At 42.8% G+C, this 27,578-nt stretch overlaps 1 protein-coding gene across 3 annotated transcripts in view; it reads left to right on the top strand.

Annotated features, from left to right (window-relative positions):
- Positions 1-27,578, top strand: part of pde7a (phosphodiesterase 7A) — a 158,541-nt gene that overhangs the window by 40,662 nt on the left and 90,301 nt on the right. For all 3 annotated transcript variants that reach the window (XM_060822676.1, XM_060822677.1, XM_060822678.1), the window contains one exon: positions 27,093-27,153. In XM_060822676.1, the coding sequence (XP_060678659.1) occupies positions 27,093-27,153 (61 nt within the window). Of the gene's footprint in view, positions 1-27,092; positions 27,154-27,578 lie in introns of those variants that run through there.

The raw sequence follows: 27,578 nt of genomic DNA, 5'->3' as shown, positions 1-27,578 counted from the left end.
AGAAATTCATTAAGGGCAGAAGAGTAACTAGGGAGAGAATAGGGCCACTCAAAGATCAGCAAGGTAGCCTTTGTGTGGAGCTGCAGGAGATGGGGGAGATACTAAACAATTATTCTGCATCTGTACTTACTGTGGAAAAGATATAGAATGTAAAGAAATAGATGGTGACATCTTGCAAAATGTCCTTATTACAGAGGAGGAAGTGCTACATGTTTTGAAATGCATAAAAGCGGATAAATCCCCAGGATCTGATCAGGTTAATCCTAGAACTCTGTGGGAAGCTAGAGAAGTGATTGCTGGGCCTCTTGCTGAGATATTTGTATCCTTGATAGTCATAGGTGAGGTGCTGGGAGACTGGAGGTTGGCTAACGTGGTGCCTCTGTTTAAGAAGGGCGGTAAGGACAAGCCAGGAAACTATAGACCAGTGAGTCTGATGTCGGTGGTGGTCAAGTTGTTGGAAGGAACCCTGAGGGACAGGATGTACATGTATTTGGAAAGGCAAGGATTGATTAGGGATAGTTAACATGGCTTTGTGTGTGGGAAATCATGTCTCACAAACTTGATTGATTTTTTTTTGAAGAAGTGATAAAGAGGATTGATGAGGGCAGGGTGGTAGATGTGATCTATACAGACTTCAGTAAGGTGTTCGACAAGGTTCCCCATGGGAGACTGGTGAGCAAGGTTAGATCTCGTGGAATACAGGGAGAACTAGCCATTTGGATACAGAACTGGCTCAAAGGTAGAAGACAGAGGGTGGTGGTGGAGGGTTGTTTTTCAGACTGGTGGCCTGTGACCATTGGAGTGCCACAAGGATCGGTGCTGGGTCCACTACTTTTCATCATTTTATATAAATGATTTGGATGTGAACGTAAGAGGTAATAGTTAGTAAGTTTGCAGATGACACCAAAATTGGAGGTGTAGTGGACACCGAAGAAGGTTATCTCCAATTATGAGATCTTGATCAGATGGGCCAGTTAGGCTGAGAAGTGGCAGATGGAGTTTAATTTAGATAAATATGAGGTGCTACATTTTGGGAAAGCAAATCTTAGCAGGGCTTATACATTTACTAGTTAAGTCCTAGGGAGTGTTGCTGAACAAAGAGACCTTGGAGTGCAGGTTGATAGCTCCTTGAAAGTGGAGTCGCAGGTAGATAGGATAGTAAAGAAGGTGTTTGGTATGCTTTTCTTTATTGGTCAGAGTATTGAGTAGAGGAGTTGGGAGGTCATGTTGCAGCTGTACAGGACATTGGTTAGGCCACTGGGATATTGTGTGCAATTCTGGTCGTCTTCCTATCGGGAAGATGTTGTGAAACTTGAAAAGGTTCAGAAAGAATTTACAAGGATGTTGTCAGAGCTGGAAGATTTGAGATATAGGGAGAGGTTGATTTAGGCTAGGGCAGTTTTCCCTGGAACGCCAGAGGCTGAGGGGTGACCTTTATAGAGGTTTATATGATCATGAGAGGCATAGGTAGGGTAAATAACAACAAAGTCTTTCCTCTGTGGTGGGGGAGTCCAGAACTAGAGGTCATAGGTTTAGGTTGAGAGGGGAAAGATTTAAAAGTGACCTAAGGGGGCAACACTTTCACACAGAGGGTGGTACATGTTTGGAATGAGCTGCCAGAGGATCTGTGGAGGCTGGAACAATTTCAACATTTAAAAGGCATCTGGCTGAGTACAGAGGAACCTCGATTAGCTGAACAAGATGAGCAGAAAATTGATTATTCAGTTAATTGATTGATTGATTCATTGATTGATTCCCTCTTCTCCTGGGGCTCTGAGTTTCTGAAGTTTACTTTACTTTTTCCTTGCTCTGCCTGCCTTGCTCCCCCTCTCTGTCTCAGGGTTTGTCTCTCTCCATTTGGGAGACTAGGCAGCAGCACACCACGTGCGAGCCCTCGCCCAACCCCAACCCTTTCCAACCCATCCCACCCATTAGCGACCCCACCCTCCCATGCCCTCCTTCTCTTCTCTTCCCCCCCCCCCCCCCAAAAACAGCGCGCACACCTTTTTACTGCACCTTTTTAACAAGTTCCACCTTTGTCCTGCACAGGACAATGTTGGACAGATTATCTAGGGAAGTGCAGGGGGGGGGGGGGTGTTTAGGGTACACCCCTGTGTAGAACTCCAGGGAAAGCCTGGGGAGGGAGGGCAAACTGTTAGTCATTTGGAGACGGTACCTGGGCTCCCAACGATGTCTAGGACTGTTCTTTGCAATGTTTCAGTAAGCAGCATTCACTTTTAATTGTTGTAACTGAAAGGCGCGATCAGTGTTGGAAACACCTCTTTGATGTAATATTTCTCTCGGAACCTTGAGATCATCATCAGATAATCTGAAATTTGAGTAAATGATATTCAGATAATCGCGGTTCCTCGATATGTGAATAAGAAGGTTTAGAGGGGCATGGGCCAAGTGCAGGCAAATAGGACTAGATTAGTTTAAGATATCTGATTGGCGTGGATGAATTGGACCAAAGGGTCTGTTTCCGTGCTATCCATCTCTTTGACTATCTAATCCGGATTGCTGCTGGAACTCTGCTTAACTGGTATTTTTGTTCCTCCACCAGTTGTGATGTCTGTGACTCATCTCTTTGTATGCTTGTGTATGGGAAGAAAGTTTTTTTTAAAAATGCAATGTTTAACTTGGTGTTATGAGTTAGTAATTCATTTTTTTTTTGTCTTGCCATTGCCTTAAAAGCTTTTTTGATTATATCTTATGTTTTTGTATATCAGCTGGGACTGGTTGGAGTAAAAAGGCCATTTATTTCTCTATTGTAATCTTGTGTCATGATAGATTCCTCTAGTTCATCCAAGGTATAATTGATTTTGTGGTTTTCTGCGGGTCTTGTTTTGACTGAAGAGTTTCTTGACAAAAAAAAACGCGACTGTGGAAGACAGAAATCCAAAGCATAATTGATATTGCTGGAGAAACTCCACAGGCCTGGCAACATCTATAGAGAGAAATCAGAGTTAACATTTCTAGTCTAGTGATCATCCTTCAGAACCAGTATCTGAAGAAGTGTCACTGGACCTAAAATGCAAACTCTACTTTCTCTCCACAGATGTTGCTAGACCTGAGAGTTTCTTCAGCAATTTCTGTTTTGTTGTGAAGTGTCTGTAGGGTTGGCAGGGAGGTCTGTAGACTTTGCAGTGAATATTGTCATCATTGGTGTTTGGGGGAATCTTCTACAACTGTCTTTGGGCACATCTTATTAACCATGTTTGGTATAGTTTCTTGAACCACGCTGAACCAAATTTCAGTGTTTGATTCCATATGAACTGAGTTTTTGTTTCATGAGAGAGAGTCTGTCATGCTCAGTTTGTAAAGCTCTTTGTTAAGGTGTCATTGTATCATTTTGTGCTGACAGTGTTGATGCCATTTGCCCGTGTAAGATCATCTTGGAGAATCTGCTGATTTCTTCATGTGTGAGAGTGTGCCTGCTAAAGTTGGCTTGAATTTCTGGATAATCCCTTTCATTCTGTTGGGTCCAGCACATCAAAGGAATTTGATTTTAGTTCTTATGGACCTCTGATATCTTCGGCAGAAATGTTTTGATATGTTAACTATAGCAGACACTGAATTCTGTGCCATATAAAAGAGATTTTGATAATTAGAAACCACAACTTGTTGCTTGATGCTGCTGGTTCCTACAAATGTTTTGGTCATCTTGTCACAGGCACAAATACGTCCAACAATGCCATTATGCAGTAGATACATGAATTTGACCAGTTTGTTTGCACATCCTAGCTTGGAAAGCAAGTGATAGAGAACAGGTTGATTTACAATCAAAGCTTTTAGTTAGGATTATGAACAGATGTACAAATCCTGATTTTTCTTCACTTTTTTCTACATAAATGTAGATAAAGCAGGTCTGCAAAAATGGAAATGTGTGGCGTTGGAAAAGCACAGTTGGTCAGGCAGCATCCGAACAGAAGGAGAACCAATGTTGATACACACGACATCAACATAGATTTCACCAGCTTCCTTCCCACCACCTCATCCCAGATCCAACCCTTCAACTCCGCACCACCTCTTGAACTTGTCCCACCAATCCACTTTCCTTCCCACCTATTCACTCCACACTCCACACTCCACTCCGACCTATCACCATCACCCTCCTCTTCCCCCCCCCCCCCCCCCCCCCCCCACCTATCACCCTCCCAACTCCCTTCCCCACAGCTACACCCCCTCCTATTTAGCTCTTAGGACCACCACCACATTTCTGATGAAGGGCTTATGTCTGAAACGCCTATTCTCCTGCTCCTCGGATGCTGCCTGACCTGTGCGTTTCCAGCGCTACACTTCTTTGACTCTGATCTCCAACACCTGCAGTCCACGCTTTCCCCAGGTCTGCAAAAGTGCCCTCCAAAAGATACATTGAGTCTCAAGTTATTTAATTTCTCTTGCTGTGGAGCCAGCTGCTTTTAAAAGTTGCACATTTCAAAATAATGATGTGTGAGATAATATGATGAAAGTGCCTTTTCTTTGTTCGGAAATCTGCTTATGCAATTCGCAATGTAAAGTCATTTGCTTAGGAATGTCATTTAAGTTATTGTGGGCAGAAGTTGAGATTTTGTCGCAAATTTAATTGCAATAATTGGGAATGAAGACAGAAATTGGGTTTGTACTTCCAAATACGTGTCATTCCTGTTTAAAGCAGTTCCACCAATTAAGAATTAATGTAGGATGCAGTCACTACTGACAGTCTCCTGTGGAAGCATGATTATAGTGGATAAGCAAAAGAAGATTATTCTAGTGGAAGTATTTGTGCAGTCCTTCTTTAGCATCTGTTTATATCTATGGGCCGGAGAGCAAGTGAGCCATGACACCAGATGGGTTGTTTTTAGGATTGTCAACCATTTGGGATTTCAAGACAGTTTCTGGTCACTAATAAAAACCCCTCTTATTTTTGTTATGGACCACAGTTTTCTTACAAATGGAGAAGATGCTCTGGTTCAAAGTATATTAATTTAGGTAATTTCGAAATATAATGAGTCAGAAATTAAACCAGATTTCTACACCCTAGTTTCTTATAGCGGTAGTGGATTTCCATATGCCTCCTTAAGAGGTAATATTACTCATCTATTAAGTCTCTTACATATTGGGAAGGAATGTAATTTTCATTTTCGGCATGCTGGCCACCTAATTTGTATTACTAGTGACATCCGACTTGAAGCATACACTTCAAGATTTAACCATTATGCTTTAAGTTCCACTTTTATAAGCTTAGACTGGTAGTTAACCAACAGATTGCTGTATTGCTGTTTTTCAGCAGGAACTCCTCAGACATGAGGGGTGGTGGAAGACATTCCATACCTATAAATATTGTCAGTTAAGGAACAGGAAATCTTATTCGGCCAAAAATCTAGCTTGCCTTCCATTTATGAACATCAGACCTTGATGAAAATCAATTATTTTTTAAAATTCTTTTTCATTGAATTCTTTTTGAACTATGTTTGAATGTATGCCTTAGTTTTTTAGGGCTCCTGTTATTCAATAGTGATTGAATTTTTTGGCTGTCATTATTCCCTTTATTTCATTCTTTGTAACTAGATGGAGAATCATTTCTGTGCGTGAGGAAGAAATGCAAAGGTTTTACGTTTCAACTAAATATTAACTTAATAGGTTACCAATGCTTAATATATTGGTTTCCAGAAGGTATTGGGTAACTTGAACTGCTAATCTCAGTTTAAGCAATTTGTATGCCACCTGTGATTTAGTGGGTGGCACCTTTGCCTTCATCAGAAGGTTGTGTTTGAATGCCATTCTAGGACTTGAATGTAACTGTCTAAGCAGATGTTTCAGCACAGTACCAAGACACTTTTGAACTATCAGAAATCTGAAGAAGGCGTTTGGTGTGCTTTCCTTTATTGGTCAGAGTATTGAGTACGGGAGTTGGGAGGTCATGTTGCGGCTATACAGGACATTGGTTAGGAGACTGTTGGAATATTGCCTGCAATTCTGGTCTCCATCCTATTGGAAAAATGTTCTGAAACTTGAAAGGATTCAGAAAAAGATTTACAAGGATGTTGCCAGGGTTGGAGGATTTGAGCTATAGGGAGAGGTTGAATAGGCTGGGGCTGTTTTCCCTGGAGCGTCGGAGGCTGAGAGGTGACATTATAGATCTTTATAAAATCATGAGGGACATGGATAGGATAAATAGGCAAAGTCTCTTCCCCTGGGTGAGGAGTCCAGAACGAGGGGGCATAGGTTTAGGGTGAGAGCTGAAAGATATTAAAGAGACCTAAGGGGCAACTTTTTCACGCAGTGGGTACTACGTGTGTGGAATGAACTGCCAGACGAAGTGGTGAAGGCTGGTACAATTGCAACATTTAAAAGGCATCTGGATGGGTGTATGAATAGAAAGGGTTTGGAGGGATATGGGCCAGGTGCTGGCATGTAGGACTAGATTGGGTTGGGATATCTGGTCAGCATGGACAAGTCGGACCGAAGGGTCTGTTTTCGTGCTGTACATCTCTATGACTCTATGTCTAAATGCAGTATTTCGGATGAGATGTTATTTCACACTTCTTGACACCCAAAAAGATTCCATAGCTGAATTTGAAAGGAGGGCAAAGCATTATTCCTGGTGTTCTGGCCAATATTTATTTCACAATTAACACCACAAAGCAGATAATCTGGTCATTATTTCCTTTCTGTCAGATTCCTGAGAGCAAATTATGTACTTTATTTCCTTGTTACAGCAGTGCCTATGCTTTATAGCCAAGGATTTAAAAAAAACTTTTTGTGCTATTATTATTTGAGTAATGAGTCTTCAAACTCTTCCTCAAAAGGTGTTGGAAGCAAGTCAGTGGTTTTAGAAGTGAAATGGGTAGGCTCGTGGTTTGCAATGGGTTGAAAGGATATTAGGTGTTGGTGGGGAATTATGTATTTAAGGTTAGAGTCTGATCAGTGATTTTAATCAATGGCAGAGCAGATTTGAGGCCAAATAGCCTACTTCTCCTTGTTCGTACATGAATTCAGTTTTTTTGTCTTTTAGTCTTGCCTGCCTTTCCTCTGTCTCAAACATACTCAACATTTTATCTTTTTGACCATAGTTAAGTAGAAGTAAATAAAACTATCATCTTTTACTTTGCAAGCATAGGTTAATTCACTCCTTGACTTTTTTATTATCATTTCATTGAATCATAGCTGTTGCTTTTTTTCCACGTTCTGATGCGATATCGTCCTTGTGTGGTTCATTTCTGGTTTACAACCATTACCAGAGAGTCGTTTGAAATTATTCTTCTCCGCGCCTGCATTATTACTTCCTGCAGTTCTCCAGGGCTGTATCCCTTACACCAACTGCTGCTCCTTTCACTCCCTACTGACGCACACATGCATGAACACACATGTACACACCGTATGTATTCAAAAGCCAAGTTGTATGTGCGTGGTAAAGGCACCCACTGCTGTAAAACAAATTCTGTCCATTTGTCTGCTGTGCTTATTTTGTTACTTTGGTTTTGTTACCTTCAGTATTGGGTGAGTAGATTTCCATCCATTAAATATTGTGAAGACCGTAGTAATTATCTTTGTTCCCCACCGCAACTCCATTCCAAAGCCAAGTTGCGTTCTCGACTCCTCCCTGTCGACTGACGCTGAACAAGACTGCTTGCAAATGTGGTCCTGTTTTGATCCTGAATTGAAATTCTGATCCATAGATCCTCTATTATCAACAATTTCACTTTCACCTTTGTAGCATCACTGTCTCTGCCCTGCCCACCTTCTTGCATTCATTTCTTCATTTGTTAATGTACATTGACTTCTATACCAGCAATGTCTCAGTTTTAAATTCCCTTTGTTTACAGCACTTTCTCTGGCCTTGTTTCCCACATTGCGTAATTTCCCCCAGCCCTCTGTCATCTCTGCTGATCAAATTGTGACCCTTTGTGCATGTCTAAACTCATTTGATCCACCATTGACAGTGTAGTTATTTTCAAATCAACATATTCTCCTGGCTTAGCAATTGCGTCCCTGTGGTGCATTGGTAGTCCCCACCATTGACAGTGGGAACTAAATATCCAAACCTGAGAATTGGGGCACAATATTCTTAACTAGTCTTAAATCAATCTAACATAAGCTTATCTATCAGAAAATTAAGATTATCTGCCTCTTGAATGTCAAAAGGAACTAAATGATTAACTTTTAAAGAAGGTGTATTTGCATTTCGAGTTAAGTGTTAAATTTTGGGCTGGCTTGGGCATTAGGTTTGTGAAGTGTAAATTGGATGTCAAAGTCTGAGCTCGCACCTAAGCAAAGTGGGATAAAGCTAGTTTTCCAGTGTGTCTCATTCTGCTTCAGTCTGATACCTGTTACGTTTTTCACCTCCCAGAGCAGTGGGGACTACTGCACCATCAACAAGAAGCTGGAGGGCCCTCTAAACTACTACTAATTGGGGCATTCCACATTTGAATTGGCCGCTCACCCAGTTGGCAACCTGTTGTCCACCCCAGCTCTGTTACCACCTACCCAGTTTGGGAGAGCTCTGCTGAGTATTCCTGATGAAGGGCTTTTGCCTGAAACGTCGATTTCGCTGCTCCTTGTATGCTGCCTGAACTGCTGTGCTATTCCAGCACCACTAATGCTGAATTTGCTGAGTATCAGAGCTGAAAATGTATTGCTGGTTAAAGCACAGCAGGTCAGGCAGCATCCAAGGAACAGGAAATTCGACATTTCGGGCCAGAGCCCTTCATCAGGAATGAGGAGAGGGTGCCAGGCAGGCTAAGATAAAAGGTAGGGAGGAGGGACTTGGGGGAGGGGCGATGGAGATATGATAGGTGGAAGGCGGTCAAGGTGAGGGTGATAGGCCGGAGTGGGGTGGGGGTGGAGAGGTCAGGAAGAAGATTGCAGGTTAGGAGGGCGGTGCTGAGTTCAAGGGAATCGACTGAGACAAGGTGGGAGGAGGGGAAATGAGGAAACTGGAGAAATCTGAGTTCATTCCTTGTGGTTGGAGGGTTCCCAGGCGGAAGATGAGGCGCTCTTCCTCCAACTGTCGTGTTGTTATGTTCTGGCGATGGAGGAGTCAAAGGACCTGCATGTTTTCGGTGGAGTGGGAGGGAGAGTTAAAGTGTTGAGCCACGGGGTGGTTGGGTTGGTTGGTCCGGGCGTCCCAGAGGTGTTCTCTGAAGCGTTCTGCAAATATCGGCCCGTCTCCCCAATATAGAGGAGGCCACATCGGGTGCAGCGGATGCAATAGATGATGTGTGTGGAGGTGCAGGTGAATTTTTGGCGGATATGGAAGGATCCCTTGGGGCCTTGGAGAGAAGTGAGGGAGGAGGTGTGGGTGCAAGTTTTACATTTCCTGCGGTTGCAGGGGAAGGTGTCGGGAGTGGAGGTTGGGTTGGTGGGGGGTGTGGACCTGACGAGGGAGTCACGAAGGGAGTGGTCTTTGCGGAACGCTGATAGGGGAGGGGAGGGAAATATATCCCTGGTGGTGGAGTCCGTTTGGAGTTGGCGGAAAAGACGGCGGATGATATGCTGTATACGGAGGTTGGTGGGGTGGTAGGTGAGAACCAGTGGGGTTCTGTCTTGATGGCGGTTGGAGGGGCGGGGCTCAAGGGCGGAGGAGCGGGAAGTGAGATGTGGTGGAGGGCATCGTCGATCATGTCTGGGGGGAATCTGCGGTCCTTGAAGAAGGAGGCCATCTGGGCTGTACGGTATTGGAACTGGTCCTCCTGGGAGCAGATGCGGCGGAGACGAAGGAATTGGGAATATGGGATGGAGTTTTTACAGGGGGCAGGGTGGGAGGAGGTGTAGTCCAGGTAGCTGTGGGAGTCGGTTGGTTTATAGTAGATGTCTGTGTTGAGTCGGTCGCCCGAGATAGAAATGGAAAGGTCTAGGAAGGGGAGGGAGGAGTCTGATACAGTCCAGGTGAATTTGAGGTCGGAATGGAAGGTGTTGGTAAAGTTGATGAACTGTTCAACCTCCTCGTGGGAGCACGAGGCAGCGCCGATTCAGTCATCGATGTAGCGGAGGAAAAGGTGGGGGGTGGTGCCAATGTAGTTGCGAGAGATGGACTGTTCCACATGTCCTACAAAGAGACAGGCATAGCTGGGGCCCATGCGGGTGCCCATGGCAACTCCTTTAGTTTGGAGGAAGTGGGAGGATTGGAAAGAGAAGTTATTCAGGGTGAGGACCAGTTCAGTCAGTCGAAGGAGGGCGTCAGTGGAAGGGTACTGGTTGGTGCGGCGGGAAAGGAAGAAGCGGAGGGCTTTGAGTCCTTCGGGATGGGGGTGTACAGGGACTGGATGTCCATTGGTTGTGGGACTGTGAGGTTGGAGGCGGTTGATGGGAGATCCCCTGAGGTGATGAGGTTATGGATGGTTTGGGAGATGATGGTTTGGTGGTGGGAGGTGGCAAACTTGAGAACGTGCGAGTATATACAGGGAATTCAGTTTGCATACAAATGGCAGAAATTCAAAAGAACATTTTCATTTGGTAAATTGAAGAATTATTCCAGGTGCCATGTATTAGATGACTTAAAATGGTTACACTTGGGACACTCGGTACAACATTTTGTAACATTTATTGTAACAACTGTGCTATTAACTAACTCAGACTGCAGGTGCAAACCTTCACAATTCCTATACTTCTAACCCGGGCTCACAAACCTAAAAGCTTTTTTTTTCTAAATAATGAATCTCCCTTAACCCATTTGGTGAGGAAAACCAATGTGTCACTAATATAGATATTTTTAAGTTGGTGTGTAGTATCTCTCTAACTGGCACTCTCTGTCTCTGTCTGTCCCCCTCTCTCTGTCTCTCTCTTTCCCTTCCTATCGTTGAAACACATTCACCACCCTTGGATGTGTGACAGTGCATCTGGTAAGTACCTGAGGTAAATAGATCGTCGAGGTTCTAAATTTAATTTTTAAATTTGCTAGTTTGATCTTGATTGTGGCAATGGCAGGAATGCTTAATTGGCCTTGGTGCTCTGGTTTCGGGAGAAGCAAGTTTTAATCATATAATTGCCAGAAATTCGTGTTTTACAGTAAAGTATTACTTCATAAAAAATAACTAAAAGGATTGAAGAATTAACTTTGAATTTTAGGTCAGATTTTACAGGAAAGCAATCTGGCATTTTATTTTGTGGCATCATTGATGTTGGTAGATGATTAGATGTGATCCTCTTGAGTTATGTTCAAAGAGCTACACTTTTATGGCCATTAAGCACTTGGGAAACAGCTTGAGTTTTTAACTGAAGCATCTCCTGTTTTAACAAAAGTGTTTAATTTCAATTCCTGAGATGGAGTTGTTCCTTCAAAACGTATTTTGAAGCAAAATGACTTTCAACCTCTGCAAGTGTGTAATCCAGAAGGATTTCACCATTGGTGGCCGGTTAAAGTCAATGCCTTTTTGCTAAAGGGTACTTTCACATTTGGAAAGATGCTTCACAGTTGAACTTTTGACAACCTGGTGCTGTTTATACTCTGAAGATAATCACTTAATGGAAAATAGTCAACTTAGGTCTTCCAGTAACTTACTGTATTGGGGAGAAATCAATTTTCTGTTCCTTTTTCTAGCAGCATTATATGCTTTGTTATTTGTGGGACAGACGCAAGCCCCATATAGTTGTGGATGTTATGGTCCTGCTAAATTTATTGTGTGAACCTTTTTTCTTCCTTTTTAACACATGTACCAATTGGTTAGCTGTTGAGCAGCTCAAGGCTGCTTATGATTCCTAGCAAGCATGAAGTGGGCCAGTTCTGGAGAGTGAAAAGGCCAGTCAGTGGATTGGCTGGATGTCAGAGGTTAAAGTGAGGGTGATTTACAGTCGCAATGAGGTGGGGATGGCGAGACAGAGCTGCTGCTGTCCCTATCGCACAAAAGCACACTGTCTTCACGACTGGCAGCTCTCACCTTCCTATCATTACCAATCTCCCAAGCCAAGGAAGCCCAGTCAGCAGTTTCTAACTTTAACTTGGACCCCTAAGTATTCTGTGGGAGCTGGTTTCAAATACATTATTGGAGATTTTCTTTTCCCGTAGTAATGGGATGGGCCTTTCAGCTCCTCAAGCCTGTTTTATCATTCAATAATGTAGAGAAGCTGGTGTTGGACTGGGATGGATAAAGTTAAAAATCTCACACCAGGTTATAGTCCAACAGGTTTATTTGGAAGCATTAGCTTTCGAAGTGCTGCTTCTTCATCAGGTAGTTGTGAGTATAAGGTTGTAAGACACAGAATTTATAGCAAAAGATTACAGTGACATGCAACTCAAATGATATATTGAACAAACCTGGGTTGTTAAGTCTTTCTTTCATCTTTCAGAATGGGTTGCAGATTTTGGTTCATTAATATGTAAATCCCAGAACTACTTTCAAGTCACCTTTTCGAGTTAACTTAAGGTTTATAACAAAAGCTGACATCTCAGCTCAGACAATGCCTTAAAAATTGAGGTCAGAATCTACCTGTATCTCAATCTTGAGCCAGACTGGTTGTATTTCCAAAGTGCAATTTATAAAATATGCGTTTTAACTGCCTGCAGATTGTGCATTTTTTTTGAGCAAAACAGAATGTTTCTGCAAATACAAATTCACCCCATCGACTTGTGTGTGCATCCATGAGAGTGTGCGAGAGAGAGAGAGATAGAGATTGCACGTGAGAGTGTGTGGGTGTATAGTGGGGTCACCTGTCGTGTGACATGTACCTAAGAACCTCCCTGTTGAGGCCATCCAATGAAGATGGTTTGGGACCTGAGTACTTGAGAGAGAATGTACTGACACTAGAAGGGGTGCAGAGGAGGTTCACTAGCTTGATTCCAGAGTTGAGAGGGTTGGTTTATGAGGAGAGACTGAGTAGATTGGGATTATATTCATTGAAATTCAGAAGATTCAGGGGGGATCTTATAAAAACTTATAAAATTATGAAGGGAATAGATAAGAAGTAGAGAGGATGTTTCCACTGGCAGGTGAAGCTAGGACAAAAGGGCATAGCCTGAAGATTAGAGGGAGCAGATTTAGGACTGAATTGAGAAGGAACATCTTCAACCAGAGGATTGTTAATGAATGGAATTCCTTGTCCAGCGAAGTAGTTGACACTAGTTCAGTAAATGTTATTAAAACTAAAGTAGATTTTATTTGATCAATAAAAGAATTAAGGGATTTGGTGACACCGCGGGTGAGTGGATCTGAGTCCATGAAAAGATCAGTCATGATCTTACTGAGTAGCAGAGCAGGCACGAAGGGCCAGATGGCCTACTCCTGCTCCTAGTTCTTGCGTTATAAAACCTTAAGTTATTTTGAGACTGTGACTTAAAAGAAGTTCTGGGATTTATATATTAACCATCCAAAACCTGCAACCCATTCTAAAAGATGAAAGACTTAACAGTCCAGCTTTGCCCAACATGTTATTTGAGTTGCATGCCACTGGAATCTTTTGCTATAAATTCTGTGTCATACGATCTTTATGCCACAACCACCTGATGAAAGAATAGCGCTCCGAAAGCTTATGCTTCCAAATAAACCTGTTGGACGATAACCTGATTTGGAGGTGCTGGTGTTGGACTGTGGTGTGCAAACCACACAACACCAGGTGGTAGTCCAAAAGGTCTTTTTGGAAGCACTAGCTTTCGGAGCACTATTCCTTCATCAGGTGGTTGTGGCATAAAGATCGTAAGACCAAGAATTTATAGCAAAGGTTTACAGTGTGATGCAACTGAAATTACATATTGAAGAAGACCTGGATTGTCTAAGTCTCTCCTCTTTTAGAATGAGCATGTTGGTTTCAGTTCTTTCATTTGTAAATCCAGAACTTCTTTTAAGAAGTTACATTCTCAAGTGAACTTTAACAATAGGTGCCACATAGGTTCATAATGAGTTGAAAGTGTGAGGTGCCCTGTGTGAGGCTGTCTGTGCCCCAATGTTCAGACTGATTCTATTTCTTAAAAAAAAAGGAATTTACAGAATCTTACATGGATTCATGCAGTATTTTGAGCAAAATAAAATGTAATTCTGCAAGTACAAACTCCCCCCACAAATTTTTTTTCTGTCTGTCTGTCTGGAGAGGTAGGTAGGTATGAGTATGTGGGAGAGTGTGTGTATGAGTGTAAAAGGGTACAAGTCTGTGAGAGTGTGTGGGTAGTTTCCCCATGTGTAATGGTGGTATCAGTGTCGAGATTCTGACACATCTTGCAGTTCTGCCGTGACAGTGTTGTATGGTGTTGTCCTGAAAGCCAGGCAGTTTGCAGTGAACAATGATCTGTTTGAGGTTTGGTGGTTGTTTAAAGGTAAGAAGTGGAGAAGGTCTTGGCACAGTGCTCATTCTCATTGATAATGCGTTGCTTTCCTTGTGGGTCTGCTCCTGGGCCTGTGGCCAAATTGGCCATAAACAGGTCCAGGCAGCGGGTCATGGAGGGGCTTGTTACGGCCGATTACCTGCCCCTCTTGTGTGGTTACGTTCGAGTCCACCAACATCCTTGTTGTTCAGGGAGAGGTGGGCATTGCATGGAATGGAGTGTTTTATTCCCCCCTCCAACTCTCTCTTGATTTAATCCCTGCCCTCCCCTTCATGTTTTTGATCACATAGCCTTGCTGGGTGTGTGTCTGGGGAGGTGAGAAGGGCATTGCTTGTCATTGACCACTCTGGTTTAGATTAGATTACATTACTTAGTGTGGAAACAGACACTTCGGTCCAACAAGACGACACCAACCCTCCGAAGAGCAACCCACCCAGACCCATTCACCTACATTTACCCCTTTACCTAACACTATGGGCAATTCACCTGACCTGCACTTCTTTGGACTGTGGGAGGAAACCGGAGCACCCGGAGGAAACCCAAGCAGACACGGGGAGAATGGACAAACTCCACACAGACAGTTGCCCGAGGCGGGAATTGAACCAGAGTCTCTGGCGCATATGAGGAAGCAGTGCTAACCACTGGGCCACCATGCTGTTTTCTTCCTGGTGGTGGTGAAATATAAATAAAGATTTGTGTACGTGTTATTTTTCACTCTTTCCTACACCTGCACACACACTAAATGGGTGCTAGAGAAAATACAAAAAAAGTATTGCAGACTGTAAAGAACATGGTGTAGTTTTTCAGCTCCTGGGAAGTACTGCATGATAATCATGTCTCACAAACTTGGCTGAGTTTTTTGAAGATGAAACAAAGAGGATTGATGAGGGCAGAGCAGTAGATGTGATCTATGTGGACTTCAGGAAGGTGTTCGACAAGGTTCCTCATGGGAAACTGGTTAGCAAGGTTAGATCTCACTGAATACAGGGAGAACTAGCCATTACAGACGTGGCTCAAACATAGACGACGTCGTGGTGGAGGGTTGTTTTTCAAACTGGAGGCCTGTGACCAGTGGAGTGCTACAAGGATCAGTGCTGGGTCCTCTACCCTTTGTCATTTATATAAGTGATTTGGATGCGGGCGAAAGAGGTATAGTTAGTAAGTTTGCAGATGACACCAAAATTGGACGTGTAGTGGACAGCGAAGAAGGTTAAAAAATGAGGTCTGCAGATGCTGGTGATCACAGTTGAAAATGTGTTGCTGGTTAAAGCACAGCAGGTTAGGCAGCATCCAAGGAATAGGAAATTCGATGTTTCGGGCATAAGCCCTTCATCAGGAAACTTCCTGATGAAGGGCTTATGCCCGAAACGTCGAATTTCCTATTCCTTGGATGCTGCCTAACCTGCTGTGCTTTAACCAGCAACACATTTTCAACAGCGAAGAAGGTTACCTTTGATTACAACAGGATCTTGATCAGATGGGCCAATAGAAGTGGCAGATGGAGTTTAATTCAGATAAATGCAAGATGTTGCATTTTGGGAAAGCAAATCTTAGCAGGACTTATACACTTAATGGTAAGGTCCTAGGGAGTGTTGCTGAACAAAGAGACCTTGGAGTGCAGGTTCATAGCTCCTTGAAAGTGGAGTCGCAGGTAGATAGGATAGTGAAGGCGGTGTTTGGTATGCTTTCCTTTATTGGTCAGAGTATTGAGTACAGGAGTTGGGAGGTCATGTTGCAGCTGTACAGGACATTGGTTAGGCCGCTATTGGTATATTGTGTGCAATTCTGGTCTCCTTCCTATCAGAAAGATGTGAAACTTGAAAGGGTTCAGAAAAGATTTACAAGGATGTTGCCAGGGTTGGAGAATTTGAGCTACAGGGAGAGGCTGAACAGGTTGGCTGTTTTCCCTGGAGCGTCGGAGGCTGAGGGGATGACCTTAGAGGTTTACAAAATTGAGGGGAATGGATAGAATAAATAGGCAAAGTCTTTTCCCTGTGGTGGGGGAGTCCAGAACTAGAGGATATAGGTTTATGGTGAGAGGGGTAAGATATAAAAGAGACCTAAGGGGCAACTTTTTATCGCAGAGGATGGTATGTGTATGGCATGAGCTGCCAGAGGAAGTGGTGGAGGCTGGTACAATTGCAACATTTAAAAGGCATTTGGATGGGTATCTGAATAGGAAGAGTTCGGAGGGATATGGGCCAGGTGCTGGCAGGTGGGACTAGATTAAGTTGGGATATTTGGTCGGCATGGACAGTTTGGACCGAAGGGTCTGTTTCCATGTTGTACATCTCTATGACTCTACTGGACAACAAAGGGTAGCCTGTTGGTTGCAGCTCGAGTCTGTCTCCTGAGGAGGTCATTAAGGTACTTTGGAGCTGGCAGTCGATGAGTTGAGCATTGTACCCACTTCTCAAGGATGTCTTCGTAAGTACTTCCAAGTGCCCATCACGTTCCTCATCTGAACGGATCCTGTGTACGCGTAGGGCTTCTCCGTAGGGAACGGTTGTTTTAAAATGTTTCGGATGGAACTGTAGAAGTGTAGCATCGTGAAGTTATCCATGGGTTTGCCGTAGAGTGAGGTGTTGAAGTGCCCATCCTTGATGGAGATACATGTGTCCAAGAGTGAGACAGATACTTAAGAGTAGTCCATGGTGAGTTTGATCATGGGATGAAACTTGTTGATTTCACTGTGTAGTTGTTTCAATGACTCCTTGCTGTGTGTCTAGAGGAAGAAAATGTCATCAATACAGCAGTGGTTGGAGGTCGTGCATAGAGAAGTCATCTTGTTTGAACCTGTGCCTGAAAATGTTTGCATATTGGAGTGCAAATTTGGTACCCATGGCTGTTCTGTGTGTCTGGATGAACTGGTTGTCAAAGGTGAAGACGTGGTCGAGGATAAAGCAGCTGAGTTGCAGGATGGTGCTCCGAGATTGGCAGTTGTTGGTGCTGAGTACTCAGGCTGTTGCCGTGATCCCGTCATTATGGGGCATTTGGTATAGAGTGCTGAAATGTTCATTGTGACGAGAAATATTCCCAATTCAACTGATCTGTGGGTGTTGACTTTCTGTGAGAAATCTGTAGCGTCGTGACAGAAGCTGGGGTCTACTACAGGTGACTTTAATGCACTACACGCGCTGTCTCTCGTGCACACACATGCACACTCCTCCAGACACTATACACTCACGCAGATCCTGTCTCCTACACATGCTCTCTCTCATCCGCTCACATACACATACCCACTTGCTTCCACACAGGCCATTTCACAGACGTATACCCCTTTACACTCTCTCTCAGACGATCATTTCCTAGCACCCTCCACACACACACACACACACACACACACACACACACACACACAGAGAATTTGTGGGTGAATTTGTACTTGCAGTATTACATTTTGTTTTATTCAAAAAACTGCATAAATCAATGTAAGATTCTGTAAATCCCTTTTTTAGAAATAGAATCAGTCTGAAGATTGGGGCATAGACAGCCTCACACTTTCAGTGTATTATCTGAGCAGACATGGCACCTATTGTTAAAGTTCACTTGAGACTGTAACTTGTTTTTAAAAAAAAGTTCTAGATTTACATATGAAAGAACTGAAACCAACATGGTCATTCTAAAAGATGAGAGATTTAATAAACAATCCAGGTCTTTTTCAATATATAATTTCAGTTGCATCACACTGTAAACTTTTGCTATAAATTCTGTGTCTTACGATCTAATACACCACAGCCGTCTGATGAAGGAGCAGCGCTCCAAAAGTTAGTGCTTCCAAAAAGACCTGTTGGACTATCACCTGGTGTTGTCATTATTAACCTTGTTCAGTAAGAGATTATTGCTAAATGGTGACCTTAGTACATTTGTTAGATTTTTAAAAAATCATGAATTTTAGGTTTAAAGTATAGTAGTAACAATCGATCAATCAACAAACAAGTATCAAAATTCCAAATTTCTTAATCATTCTTTTCATGGAGAATCTTTTTCTAACTTCGGTCCCTAGGAACTGGCTCTTCAAACTAGGTCCCCTAATCCGGGCTGCAGAAATTGCTTTTACCTTCTGTCTCTGCTCCCCATTAGTGTCTTGAAAGCTTTGATCAGATCTCCTCTTGAACAGCTAAATTCCAGCAAATACCTACTAGGTTGTGTAACCCCAGCCTATTATTTAGCTCTTAGTTCAGATATCATTCTGGTGCCTCTTTTTTGCATTCCTTCAAAGGTCGTTGTATTCTTGCCAAGATGTGGCCTAGATTTGCAGTCTGTGCCTGCCAGCAGCTTTCTATTGCTTTAGTATAACATCTACCCTGCCCCTTCTGTCTGTCGTCTTCTAGGTAAAATGAGCATTCCATTAGCCTTTTTTTTGATTATTTTCTGTACTTAATACACTTCTTGGGATCTTCACTGTTTCTACCTTATCACCATATAGAAAGTGTATTCTATCCTTTTCAAGTCCTAAATGGAAGACCCCCATATGTTCATACTTTTCAGAACTTCTCTCTCTCCCTCTCCCTCTCTCCCTCTCTCCCTCCCTCCCTCCCCTCCCTCCCTCCTCCCTCCTCTCCCTCCCTCCCTCCTCCCTCTCTCCCTCTCTCCCTCTCTCCCTCTCTCCCTCTCTCCCTCTCTCCCTCTCTCCCTCTCTCCCTCTCTCCCCCTCTCCCTCTCTCCCTCTCTCCCTCTCTCCCTCTCTCCCTCTCTCTCTAAGACAGGAACCCAAACATCTTAAATTCATTTCCACAGAAAAAGTATTTGGCATGTGCACAGCAAATAGGGGCTTGTTAACTTTTTCACATTAAGTTTAACTCCACCTTGATCATCATCTGCCTGTCATAGTAAAACTAATATTTCATGTGAAATTTTCTTCATGTCTCTGTAATAAAATAGAATCTTCTACAGAGTGGAAGCAGGCCATTCAACCCTCTGAAAACCCCAACCCACCTTCGCTACTCTCTCCAACCCTGTAACACTCCATTTCCTATGGCTAAGCCACTAACCTACACACCTTTTGGACTGTAGGAAGATACCAGAGCATTGGAAGAAAACTCTCCGACATGGGGAGAATGTGCAAACTTCACACAGATTGTTGCCTGAGGCTGGAATTGAACCCAGGTCACTGGTGCTGTGAGGCAGCAGTGCTAGCCACCATAGACCTGTAATAGCTCTACAAATTCTTAAAGTGCATTTGTATAGTCCTTTCATGACTTTGAATGATCTCAAACTCTATTACTGTTAATAAATTACCTTTTGAATTGATGTTAGTCTTTTCATATGGGAACATGGCAATTTTTTACTTGCATTGCATGATCCTATAAATAGCAATTAAGTGTGGATGAGGTAATGTGTTTTTGATGTTGGTTGAGGGGCAAATATTGACCAGGAAACACAGGAGAATTCTCTTTGACACAGTGCCATGGGGTCTCAACCTGAGGGGTTTGGTGAGAGTTTGTTACTCACTCAGGCTTTCATTCTCACAGAAGGTTCACATTTCAATGATCTTGGTGAACCCTGGTCTGACAGTATACTTCACTACTCTAGAGTGCTCTGGCTCTAGCTTTCAAAAGCCACAACCACCATCAAAATTCAGAATGTATACCAGAGTCCCAATGATTTGGTGAGCAATGTCAGTACTTACGTTACCAATTTTTCGTATGGGGTTATCTGGGTGGGTTAGAAAAAGGGAGAAACGTTGGGTGAACCATGACTGTATTGAATGGTGTGTAGGGCTTGATAAGCTGAATAAGGCCATAAGAAATAGGATCAGTAGGAGGCCATTCGGTCTCTACTGATCAAGATCAATCTGTCTCATCATTACGTTTGCACAAGATCTGTGCCCCACAGCTTTCAGAGGGCAAGGTTCTTTGAAATGCTTGCCACAAACAGATGAAATGCCTCCTCATCTCAGCAGCACTTTATTCTCAGACTATGTCCTCTGATCATGGACCCTCCCATGAGGGGGGAAACATTTCTGCATTTACCCAGTCAAACCCCTTAAGAATCTGATATGTTTCAAAGAGATCACCTGTCATTCTTCCAAACTCCAGTGAGCAGAGTCCCAAACTGTTTGTTTAGCCTTTGCTCATGAGACAATTCACTCCATACCAGGGTTCATCCCAGTGAACCTTCTCTGAACTGTCTCCAATGAAATGACATATTTCCTTAAGTAAGGAACTGAAACTGCTCACCATACTCTCGTGGTCTCACCAGCACTTTGTACAGATGCAATAAGACTTCCCCACATTTATTTTCCAAAACCCTTGAGATAAGGGCCAACATTCCATTAGGCTTCCTGATTATCTGCTGCACCTGTGTACTAGCTTTCTGTGTTTAATGCACAAGACACCCAAGTCCTTTGTGTTGCAGTTTTCTGCAGATTTTCTCTATTTAAATAATATTGTTCTTTTGTTCTCTCTTCCAAAATGAACTACTTCACGCTTCCCACTTTATACTCCATTTACCAACTTTTTGCCCACTTATTTAACCTTTCAGTATCTATCCTCTGAAGGTCACGTAGTTATCCTCAATGCAGTCTGTGTTTGATGTGTGTTGGTGATTCTCTGGTTTCTCAGAGAGATTCCATCCTAATTGCCGTTTGGACCTCAGGGTGTTGAAACCCTTCTGGAGCTTTGGCCCCTGGGCGTGTCTAAAGGATAGATCATGATGTTTAGCTTTTCAGTGATAAGACTCAGTTCAGCAGTCAGCACTGTGCATTACTTTTGTTGCATGCGCATCCTGCCTGTCTCTTTGCCTTGTGCTGAAGTAGTCAATTAGATATCAGTGCATTGAACAGGAATGCATTCAATGTGTCTTGTTACAATTAGGGAGACAATAGCTAATTAAGCAGTCGTGCTTAGCAGGCACATCTTGAGCATGAGACCATTACAGCTAGACCTCTGACCCCCTTCTAACACCTAATGATCTGCACCAAACTTATTTTGAAGTCACCAAAAATTTAATTCCCAAGTGCTGACTGTCCCCTTAATCCCAAACACTCTTGATTTTTGAATAAGACTTTGAAATGGTACTTATCTAATTGCATTTTCAAAGTCGTCTACATTTACAGAGGAACCTCGATCATTCGAAGGACATGGGCGGGGAGTATTTGCTCGGATAATCGAATTCCGGGTAATTGAATGCCGAATGACATAGTTTAGCCGAACATCGGGACATTGCGATCTTGCCAGATAATCCGATATTCAGATAATTGAATGCTGTATAATGGAGGTTCCTCTGTATATAAGGAGCTTTGTCTGTTACATTCATAAGAGAGCTGAGATGGGTTAGCCTTAACAAAGTGGCTGTCCCACGTTAACCCATGTTCTCCAAATACTGATTTCAGTCCCTCTCTTAGTCGTCATCAGTCTGAAACAAATTTGATTCTTCTCCTCTCCCTCCCTCAATTTGGTTTCTTTGCGTACCTGAAGATTATGGGAGGTCAAATAAAAATAATTTATCCCTTCAGTTTAACATTTTAAAAAGTTATTGCCATAAGGCTTGGAAGGTTTGTATTTTTAAATTAGGCAGTTGATCTTTGTTTAAGCATGAACTGTTAATGGGATGAATCAGAATGTCAGCTGTGTGTATTGGAGATGAGAATTCTCTGTCCAGTATATTAGACATCAGACTTCAGAACAGAGAAATGTGGCTTTGTGAGTTTAATGCATACTGATTTGTGGTCACAAGTGATGACAGAGTGAAAAGGATTTCAGAAATTTGAGTTATTAATGGATGGCTGACGTACATGTGCAATTGTTGAGAAAGGTCCCACGTCAAATTCATAGGTTGCACTGAGTAAGCTTGTCTCTGGGGCACTGCAATTTGTTTCACTATCCCTTGAGCCAGGAAAGATGAGATTGGTGTGGGTGGTTATGATAGCCAAGTCTGATCCTTTTATCAGTGACAGATATGCACTTTCTAGGACAGAGTCACTGAATTTCTGTAATCTTAATGAGTGCCTGGTCAGCTGTTTTTTGATATTCCAAAAAAAATTATATTTGATCTCATTATAAACTTATCTACTGATTTTGGCTTTCTGTGAGTTGTTAGAGGACTTGTTCTTGTAGATGTTTTTATTTTAATGGTCAATTAATATTTCTATTCCAAAAATGCAATTGAGATTTAACTTTGGGAGAGAGACTATTTTCACAGTAACATGAAGGACCAGTGTTCTCATGTGAGCATTTTCTGGCATATGCTGCAGAACTCCCATTGCAGAAATGAAATGCCAAGTGGAAATAAATGAGCAAGAACATGAGGAAACAAAATAAAGGGTGAACCGGAGAAAGGGAAACGTATCTTGGAAAGGAAATATTTATAACATAAGGTAAATCAGATAGAAGATCTGGAAAGAGACTGGAAACCCAGCAAAATGGGAGGGGGTGGGGGGTGTTGAGATGGAAATAAAAGGGGAGAGAGCGACATGCCTTTTAAATGTAAGATAGGAAACACTTGTGAAAATTGAATGCATCAAACTGTTAACTGTGCAAATGTATCTGCCAATTTTGTGATGTGATCTTTACAGTTCAGTAAATTTTTAAAAGTTATGTGAAATCCTTTAGTTCTTATTCAACATTTTTAAGCACTTGTATTAGCTGGTTTTAAATTTCCCCTAATTTAGTGGTTCTTAAAACACTATGTTCTATGTAGGATGTCGGAATCAGCCTGATAATTATAGTTATAAAAGAAATGAGAGCAGGAGTGGGCCAGTTGGCCTTTCCTGGCTATTCTATAACTCAATACAAATCTGGGAATGTTGGCACTGGTGGTGAGTGCTGTGCATTTTCAACTGCTCAGTTATTGAACAAGCTTGTCCCTGTGCAGCAAGATCTGTATGATATCCACGTTTGGGCTGATAAGGAGAAAGTAAAGACTGTAGATGATGGAGATCAGAGTTGTGTGTGATGCTGGAAAAGCACAGCAGGTCAGGCAGCAGGAGAATCAATGTTTCAAGCATAAGCCCTTCATTCTGATTGCTGATTATTCCTGATGAAGGGCTTATGCCCGAAATGTTGATTCTCCTGTTCCTCGGATGCTGCCTAACTTGCTGTTCTTTTCCAGCGCACACCCTTGTGCTGATAAGGGACAGGTAATATTTGTGGCACGCACATGCCATGCAATGAGAATCACTAAGATGATTTTGATGATCAATGGCATTACCATTGCTGAACACCCTGCTAATCAACATCCAGAAGCTGAACTAGACCAGCCATATAAAGCTGTAATGACAAGAGCAAGCAAGAGTCTAAAAATTCTGTAGTGATAACTCTAACTTCCCCAAAATCTGCCCACAGTCTGAAAGGAATAAATGAAGAGTGACTACTTTAGACTAATGTCCACTTGCCTTAGTAAGTACAATTCCAAAATTCAAGGTCTTGATACTATCCAGGAGAGGAGTCCATTTGATTGACTCTCCATCTACCACCTTTGTCCTTCAATTCCTCACTCCCAGTACACAATGGCAACAGCCTGTACCATTTGCAAGATGCAGTGCATCTAGATCAGATGGGCCAATGGGCTGACAAGTGGCAGATGGAGTTTAATTCAGATAAATGAGAGGTGCTGCATTTTGGGAAAGCAAATCTAAGCAGCATTTATACACTTAATGGTAAGGTTCTAAGCAGTATTGCTGAACAAAGAGACCTTGGAGTGCAGGTTCATAGCTCCTTGAAAGTGAAGTTGCAGGTAGATAGGATAGTGAAGAAGGCATTTGGTATGCTTTCCTTTATTGGTCAGAGTATTGAGCATAGGAGTTGGGAGTTCATGTTGCGGCTGTACAGGACATTGGTTAGGCTAACGTTGGAATATTGCGTGCAATTCTGGTCTCATTCCTATCGGAAAGATGTTGTAAAACTTGAAAGGGTTCAGAAAAGATTTACAAGGGTGTTGCCAAGGATGGAGGATTTGAGCTGTAGGGAGAGGCTGAACAGGCTGGGGCTGTTTTCCCTGGAGCATCGGAGACTGCAGGGTGACCTTATCGAGGTTTACAAAATTATGAAGGGAATGGGTAGTGTAAATAGACCTGTGGTGGGGGAGTCCAGAACTAGAGGGCATAGGTTTAGGGTGAGAGGGGAAAGATAAAAAGTTGCCCCTCAGATCTCTTTTCTAACGCAGTGGTGCGTGTATGGAATGAGCTTCCAGAGGATCTGGTGGAGGCTGGTTCAATTGCAACATTTAAAAGGCATTTAGATGGGTATAAGAAAAGGAAGGATTTGGAGGGATATGGACCAGGTGCTGGCAGGTGGGACTAGATTGGGTTGGAAATCTGGTTGGCATGGATGGGTTGGACCGAAGAGTCTGCTTCCATGCTGTACATCTCTGACTTTATGGCTCTATATGTAAATTGCAGAACCTTTTTCAAGTTTAAAGTTTGTGAGAAGATTTGTAGCTCGGGTGCTCATTGTTGTGGTTCTGTTCGCCGAGCTGGGAGTTTTTGTTGCAAACGTTTCGTCCCCTTTCTTGGTGACATCCTCAGTGCTTGGGAGCCTCCTGTGAAGCACTTCTGTGCTGATTCCTCCGGCATTTATAGTGGTTTCCGGTTGTCAGTTGCTGTCCACTGCAGTGGCCGGTATGTAGGGTCTAGGTCGATGTGTCTGTTAGAATTTGTGGATGAGTGCCATGCTTCTAGGAATTCCCTGGCTGTTCTCTGTTTGGCTTGCTCTATAATAGTGGTGTTGTCCCAATCGAATTCATGTTGTTTGTCATCCGAGTGTATGGCTATTAAGGATAGCTGGTCATGTCGTTTCGTGGCTAGTTGGTGTTTATGGATGAGGGTTGTTAGCTGTCTTCCTGTTTGTCCTATGTAGTGTTTTGTGCAGTCCTTGCATGGGATTTTGTACACCTCATTGGTTTTGCTCATGCTGGGTATCGGGTCCTTTGTCCTGGTGAGTTGTTGTCTGAGCGTGGCTGTTGGTTTGTGTGCTGTTGTGAGTCCTAGTGGTCGCAGCAGTCTGGCTGTCAGATGACAAACAACATGAATTCGATTGGGACAACACCACTATTATAGGGCAAGCCAAACAGAATAGCCAGGGAATTCCTAGAAGCAGCACTCACCCACAAATTCTATCAACAGACACATCGACCTAGACCCTATATACCGACCACTGCAGCGGACAGCAACTGACAACTGATTCAAACCACTATAAATGCCGGAGGAATCAGCACAGAAGCGCTTCACAGGAGGCTCCCAAGAACTGAGGATGTCACCTAGAAAGGGGACGAAACGTTTGTAACAAAAACTCCCAGCTCGGCGAACAGAACCACAACAATTTTTTCAAGTTTCATTCTCAAGTGAACTTTAACAATTGGTGTCATGTGGGCCCTGATAATGCATTTAAGGTGTGAGGTGCTCTGTGTGAGACTGTCTGTGCCAGAATGTTCAGACTGATTCTAATTTTAAAAAACGATTTACAGAATCTTACATGGATTCATGCAGTCTTTGAGCAGTGTATGAGATAGACATGCAGCATCTACCATGACAAGGTTGTAAGATGTGCCAGAGTGTTGACACAGGTACCACCATTACGTGAGGGGGCACCTCCTACCATGTATGTGGCAGGTACTCCTGCAATTCAGCCAACGTTGTCTATCTCATACACTGCAGGCAAGGATACCCTGAGGCATGGTACATTGGCGACACCGAGCAGAGGCTATGGAAATGGATGAATGGACACCGTGCAACAATCAACAGACAGGAATGTTCCCTCCCAGTTGGAAAAAATTTCAGCGGTCTGGGACATTCGATCTCTGACCTTCGGGTGACAGTCCTCTAAGGTGGACTTTGGGATGAGCAACAACGCAAAATGGCTGAGCAGAGGCTGAAAGCCAAGTTCAGTACCCATGGGGATGGCCTCAATTGGGATCTTGAGTTCATGTCACACTGCACTATACACAGACACTCCTACAGACCCATACACTCACGCAGACCCTCTCTCATACACAAGCTGTCTCTCATACACTCACTCATACACTCCCACCCTCTCTCACTCAGACATAGACACAGACCCTCATAACCCCCCGCCCCCACACAAGCACACACAAGTTTGTGGGTGAATTTGTACTTGACGGATTACATTGTATTTTGCTCAAAGACTGCATGAATCCATGTAAGATTCTGTAAATCCCTTTTTTAATTTAGAATCCGTTTGAACATTGTGGCACAGTCTGTCTCACACAGAACACCTCACACCGTAAATGCATTACCTGGGCTGACATGACACCAATTGTTAAAGTTCACTTGAGAATGTAACTTTAAAAATGTTCTGTGATTACAAATGAAAGAACTGAAACCAACATGTTCATTCTAAAAGATGAGATACTTAAACAATCCAAGTCTTTTTCAATATATGATTTCAGTTGCATCACACTGTAAACTTTTATTATAAATTCTTGTCTTATGATCTTACACTCCATAACCTGATGAAGGAGCAGCACTTCGAAAGCTTGTGCTTCCAAATAAACCTGTTGGACTATAACTAGGTGTTGTGTGATTTTTAACTTTGTACACCTCAGTCTAACACCGGCATCTCTAAATCATCATCTGCCAATGTCCTTCTAATGGAAATTGGTTTGGAGGGTGCTGTCTGCATCTTTGATGATTTTCTGTTTGTGTCTCAATCAATGGACTCTTGGGAGTTGATTCTTCATAATTGGTGCCTTATTATTAGCGGAGGGTGTCAGTCAAACCCTATTGATTGCATTCTGAAAAGAATGCCAGCTCTGTTGCAATGTTTCATTATTGTTCAAAATCATTTACTTTCTCAGGCCAAACACACTTTCACAGGAGACTGGATATTACGTTTTCTGAATCCTTTGCTTTTTTGGAGTTGAAAAGTAACAGCTTCTATGTTGGTGTGCTATTTTTCAGAGACGAGGAGCCATTTCCTATGAAAGCTCAGATCAAACTGCGCTGTACATTCGTATGTTAGGTGAGTAATCAAACTGTTTTCTTTTGGTCTTCTGATTCGTCATCTGATACCAATCAATTCATATCTAGTTGTAGTCTTAGAATCGTAAAGCATGGAAACAGACCCTTCAGTTCAACTAGTCCATGCCATCCATAATCCTAAACTAAACTAAGTCTCACCTGCTTAGCTGATATTCATCCAAATCTTTCCTATTCATGTACTTAACCAAGTGTCTTTTAAATATAACTGTAGCCACATCCACTACAGAGATATCATGAGGATGCAAAAAGAGCTGCATTAGTGCAGCTTGTTCATTACGGTTTCCCTTGTTTAATAAGCCAATTATTCATCGCTTATTAAACAATGGAAATTCTCCCACAATAGAAAAATGCCTTAATAACAGATTATTTGTGTCAAGCCATACAATACAGCAAGAACTGCCCACC

Source organism: Hemiscyllium ocellatum, chromosome 4 (genome assembly GCF_020745735.1).
Source record: "Hemiscyllium ocellatum isolate sHemOce1 chromosome 4, sHemOce1.pat.X.cur, whole genome shotgun sequence".
In the NCBI taxonomy this organism is placed as follows: domain Eukaryota; kingdom Metazoa; phylum Chordata; class Chondrichthyes; order Orectolobiformes; family Hemiscylliidae; genus Hemiscyllium; species Hemiscyllium ocellatum.
The sequence above is the reverse complement of the archived record's forward strand: the minus strand, read 5'-3'. Positions and strand labels throughout refer to the sequence as shown.